General features: G+C 51.2%; 1 protein-coding gene across 1 annotated transcript; it reads left to right on the top strand.

Moving 5' to 3' along the window:
• Positions 1 to 39: 39 nt before the first annotated feature.
• RXFP3 (relaxin/insulin-like family peptide receptor 3) lies at positions 40 to 1400 on the top strand. The gene has a single exon (XM_010178721.1). It carries the CDS (start codon positions 63 to 65, stop codon positions 1398 to 1400), a length of 1338 nt encoding a protein of 445 aa, XP_010177023.1. The 5' UTR covers positions 40 to 62.
• Positions 1401 to 4073: the final 2673 nt, after the last annotated feature.

Here is a 4073-nt window from a genome sequence, read left to right on the forward strand (position 1 = left end):
GCTGCTGGCTCGGAGTACAGTGAAAGGTGCCCCGCGGACCCGTCGCGCTCCCCTAGCATGGGATGGGCGAGCCCTGCGAGCGCGGTCCCTGCTCGCCATCCGCCGGCATGAAGGAAGGAGCGGACTGCGAGTCCTGGGACGCGCCGTTGGGTTTCCTGGAGGGCGTCCAGATGGGTAACAGGAGCAACATGTCCTTCCTGCAGCTCTTCAAGAACATCAACCTGGAGAGAGCAGACGGGATGCAAGGGGACAGCTCCGATGTGGTGCGGATTATCATCTCCCTAGTGTACTCTGTGGTGTGCGCTCTGGGGCTGGTGGGCAATCTTCTGGTGCTCTACCTGATGAAAAGTAAACAAGGCTGGAGAAAGTCCTCCATCAACCTCTTTGTGACCAGCCTGGCAGTGACTGACTTTCAGTTTGTGCTGACCTTGCCGTTCTGGGCAGTGGAGAACGCGCTGGACTTCAACTGGCTCTTCGGCAAGGCAATGTGTAAGATTGTCTCGTATGTGACAGCCATGAATATGTATGCCAGCGTCTTCTTTCTCACTGCCATGAGTGTGGCTCGATACCGCTCAGTGGCTTCAGCCTTGAAGAATCAACGGCGAGGGGACCCACTGGGTGGTTGCTGCTCTGCCAAGTGGCTTTGTGCACTCATCTGGCTGTCAGCTATCCTGGCTTCCCTACCCCATGCCATTTTTTCCACCACTGCCACCGTCTTCGATGATGTGCTCTGCCTCGTCAAGTTCCCTGAGGGCCGAGGCAGCAATGCCCAGTTTTGGCTGGGTCTGTACCACATCCAGAAGGTGCTGCTGGGCTTCGTGGTGCCACTGATCATCATCAGCCTCTGCTACTTGCTTCTGGTGCGTTTCATCAGTGACAAACACGTCGGCAGGACCTGCAGTGGCCCCAGCACCAAGCGCCGCTCCAAAGTGACTAAGTCCGTGTCCATCGTGGTGCTGTCTTTCTTCTTGTGCTGGCTGCCTAACCAAGCACTCACAACGTGGGGCATCCTCATCAAGCTCAACGTGGTGCACTTCAGCACTGAGTACTTCCTCTCCCAAGTGTACCTGTTCCCCATCAGCGTGTGCCTGGCACACTCCAATAGCTGCCTAAATCCCATCCTCTACTGCCTCATGCGCAGGGAGTTTCGCAAGGCACTGAAGAGCCTCCTCTGGAGGATCACCTCACCCTCTCTCACGACCATGCGCCCCTTCACTGACACCACCAAGCCTGAGCAGGAGGAGCAGGCTCTGCACGCCTTGGTGCCTGTCCACCCCGTCACCGCTTCTTCCCCTGCTGTAGCAGTCCAGCCGGAGGTGGCCTACTACCCCCCTGGGGTGGTGACGTACAGCAGCCGCTATGACCTGCTGCCTGCTGGCTCCACGGAGCAGCACTGCTGAGATGGGCAGGAGGCTTGTGGGGGGGTGGGACTGTGGGGTCTGTGCAAGAAGTGACCTGGGGATATTGTATGTCTGGTAGGGACAAGGGGAGGAGGGATGAGTAAAGGATGGTTTCTGTGTGAGGGATGCTCTTCTGGGGTTGTGTCTGCTCTCTGAAGCTTGTTGATGGAAACTGCTGTCTTGAAAACATCCCTCAGACTGAAGAACAGGAATAGGAGGAGGCACTGGTGGTGCACTGGGTATTGGGTGTCTCTAGGAGATGCTTTTTAGTGCTTGTACCTGTTCTGGGGAACACGACTGGGGGAGGGTGACAGGGGAGGATGCAAGATGTGCAAGGCACCAGAGGGAGGAGAGGGGCTGGGTGGGGTGGAGCAAAGCTGGAAGGCCTTGGCTGTGTCCCCTCAGCCTGGAAGTACAAGCAGCAGGGGACCAGCAGCTCTGCCTTGTCCCTGTGTGTGTATTTGTGGCAGGGGGGGGGGGGCGGGAACTGCTGCGTGGCATTGCAAATGATGCCAGCCCAGCTGTGGTCACTGCTCCCCAGGATCTGGTGAGGGCACAGGGATCAGGCAGCCTGTGCCCTGATGGGAACAGCCAGGACAAGTGGGTGAGAAGCTCCTGCTTGTTCCAGCTTGGCCCCTTTCCCCTAATCTAGGGACGTAGGGAAGAGGGGACAAGGAGCACCGTGCTCCCCTCCAGATCTGTGCAGGGTCTGCTTTTCCAGCTCCCCTCATCCCGTCTGCTGCTGCCAGGGTGTACAGCAACCCAGACATCCAAGGAGAAACACAAGGACAGGGCTTGCATCTTCATGGAGAAATCTTGCTTTGCCAGGAGGGGAGGGTGTAAGTCCCCCAGCATCATGTTCCCCAGCTTCTCTCCAGGCTGGGGGAGACACCCAAAACACCACACCACAGGTGAGAGGGCAGGTGCCTCTGAGGCTGCAGGCTTTGTTCTTGCTGCACTTCAGGCTGTATTTCACTCCAGGAATTCAGCACATATGTAAATAAAAAAAAAAAGGAGAAAAAGAAACAAATCATAGCAGCTTCAAGCTGCTTGCTCTGGGATATTTCTGAGTTCTGCTAAAACCAAGCACAAAAGCTTTTGTTCTGCTAAAGTGTTTGTTAAGGGTCCTCACTGATACTTGCCAGTGTTTTAATTAGCTCCAGTTCAATCTCCCTGGTGTGAGCAGCCCTAGAGCCCACAGCTCAGTACTCTCACAGCCTGGAGAAGGGCAGTGACAATGCCTGTTCCAGAGAAACAACTGGGAAATCATTTGAAGTTGATCTGAAAAGGACTTTTAAAGGCATGAAAAAAGTGTAATTTTAAACTGTGAAACATTTTATGGTGAGGTTATGTATTTTCCTTTTATTTTTTTTAACTATTAGGAAAAAAATTAAAATGGAAAAGTACAAATATGTCTTGTAAAAGATGGGAAAATGCAACAGTTCTGGTTTTGTTGTGAGAACACAAGTTCATTAATCCCCAGCACTGCATATGGGTTGAATATGTAAATACAATATTGAAAACCTCTCTATTTCCAGCCCCTTTACTGACAACCTAACTCCAACATCTGCCTGACTCTGCTAAAAAACAGTTTCTGCAGAGGTCTGTTTGTCACCTTTAAGTACTGATGTGGAGCAAACTTCCTATTTCTGCCCAGAGAAAATTGCAGTGCCATTAGTGACAATTATGCTTTGCAGACTCTGTTAGGTTTACTGTACATGTTGATAACTTCTGTTGTAAAGTTTGTGTTTGGTCTGGAAGCAGCTGATTCTGCTACTTGCGAGGAAGAGGTTGTTCTGTTTTATTTCAAGGCAGAAGCAACTTTTACTACAGCCTTGGCCGCTTGTTAAGTGGGAAGATACAGGTGCTTGAAGAAGAGCAGCAGATGGACATAATTAATACATACAAGGACTCTGAAGAAATCAGATATATCCACAGAAGAACTCGAGCATCTAAGTACTGTACAACTGCCCCTCCGTGTTCCTATATCTTGGCTGCCGGTTGAAGGCTGTAGGTACTTAAAGTTTTTTCTAGCAAAATTTTTTGTGCCTAGAAGTCTGATCCTGAGCATGCCTAAACCTGCTTAAGTCTGTAGCATTTACCTCTGTACTCATGGGGATCTCAGTTGGCACTGGCTGCAGTGTGTATTCGAAGCAAGGGACACAGCTCTGCACCCCATCGCACAATGCCCTGTGCCAGGCCACACTACGTTAAGAGGGGATGTAGACTTAACTCATTTACCCCCATCCCTGTGCATCTATATAAATATGCTTCTGTCCCACCTTCAGTGCATGTGCAGATTATGCTCCTTTCCTTTTGAAACACTAAATAAGTGGGCAGACCTTTCGCCCACAACCTAGGAGGCTCAGCTTCCCCTCCACATCCCTGGGGAATGACTGAAACTCTGGGCTACTCTGTGAATATGCTCACTCACATCCTCTGGCTTTGACCAGTTCCCCATTGCATGAGTTGCTTACTGTTGCTGGATTGTAAAAGAAAATGAAGCCCTTGAACGCTGCTTTGCAGCATAGTGGTTATGGTGTGAGCCCAAAAGAGGAAGTGCCAAGATTCTTTCTCCTTGTAAATACAGTAGAGAAATTGGATCCAGGTCTGGACTCCAAGTCTCCCCTAAGATCAATTATTAACTTGCTCCCAGGTCCTGGTTCAATTAAA

The sequence above is a fragment of the Mesitornis unicolor genome, unplaced genomic scaffold (genome assembly GCF_000695765.1).
Source record: "Mesitornis unicolor isolate BGI_N332 unplaced genomic scaffold, ASM69576v1 scaffold24252, whole genome shotgun sequence".
Taxonomy (NCBI): Eukaryota; Metazoa; Chordata; class Aves; order Mesitornithiformes; family Mesitornithidae; genus Mesitornis; species Mesitornis unicolor.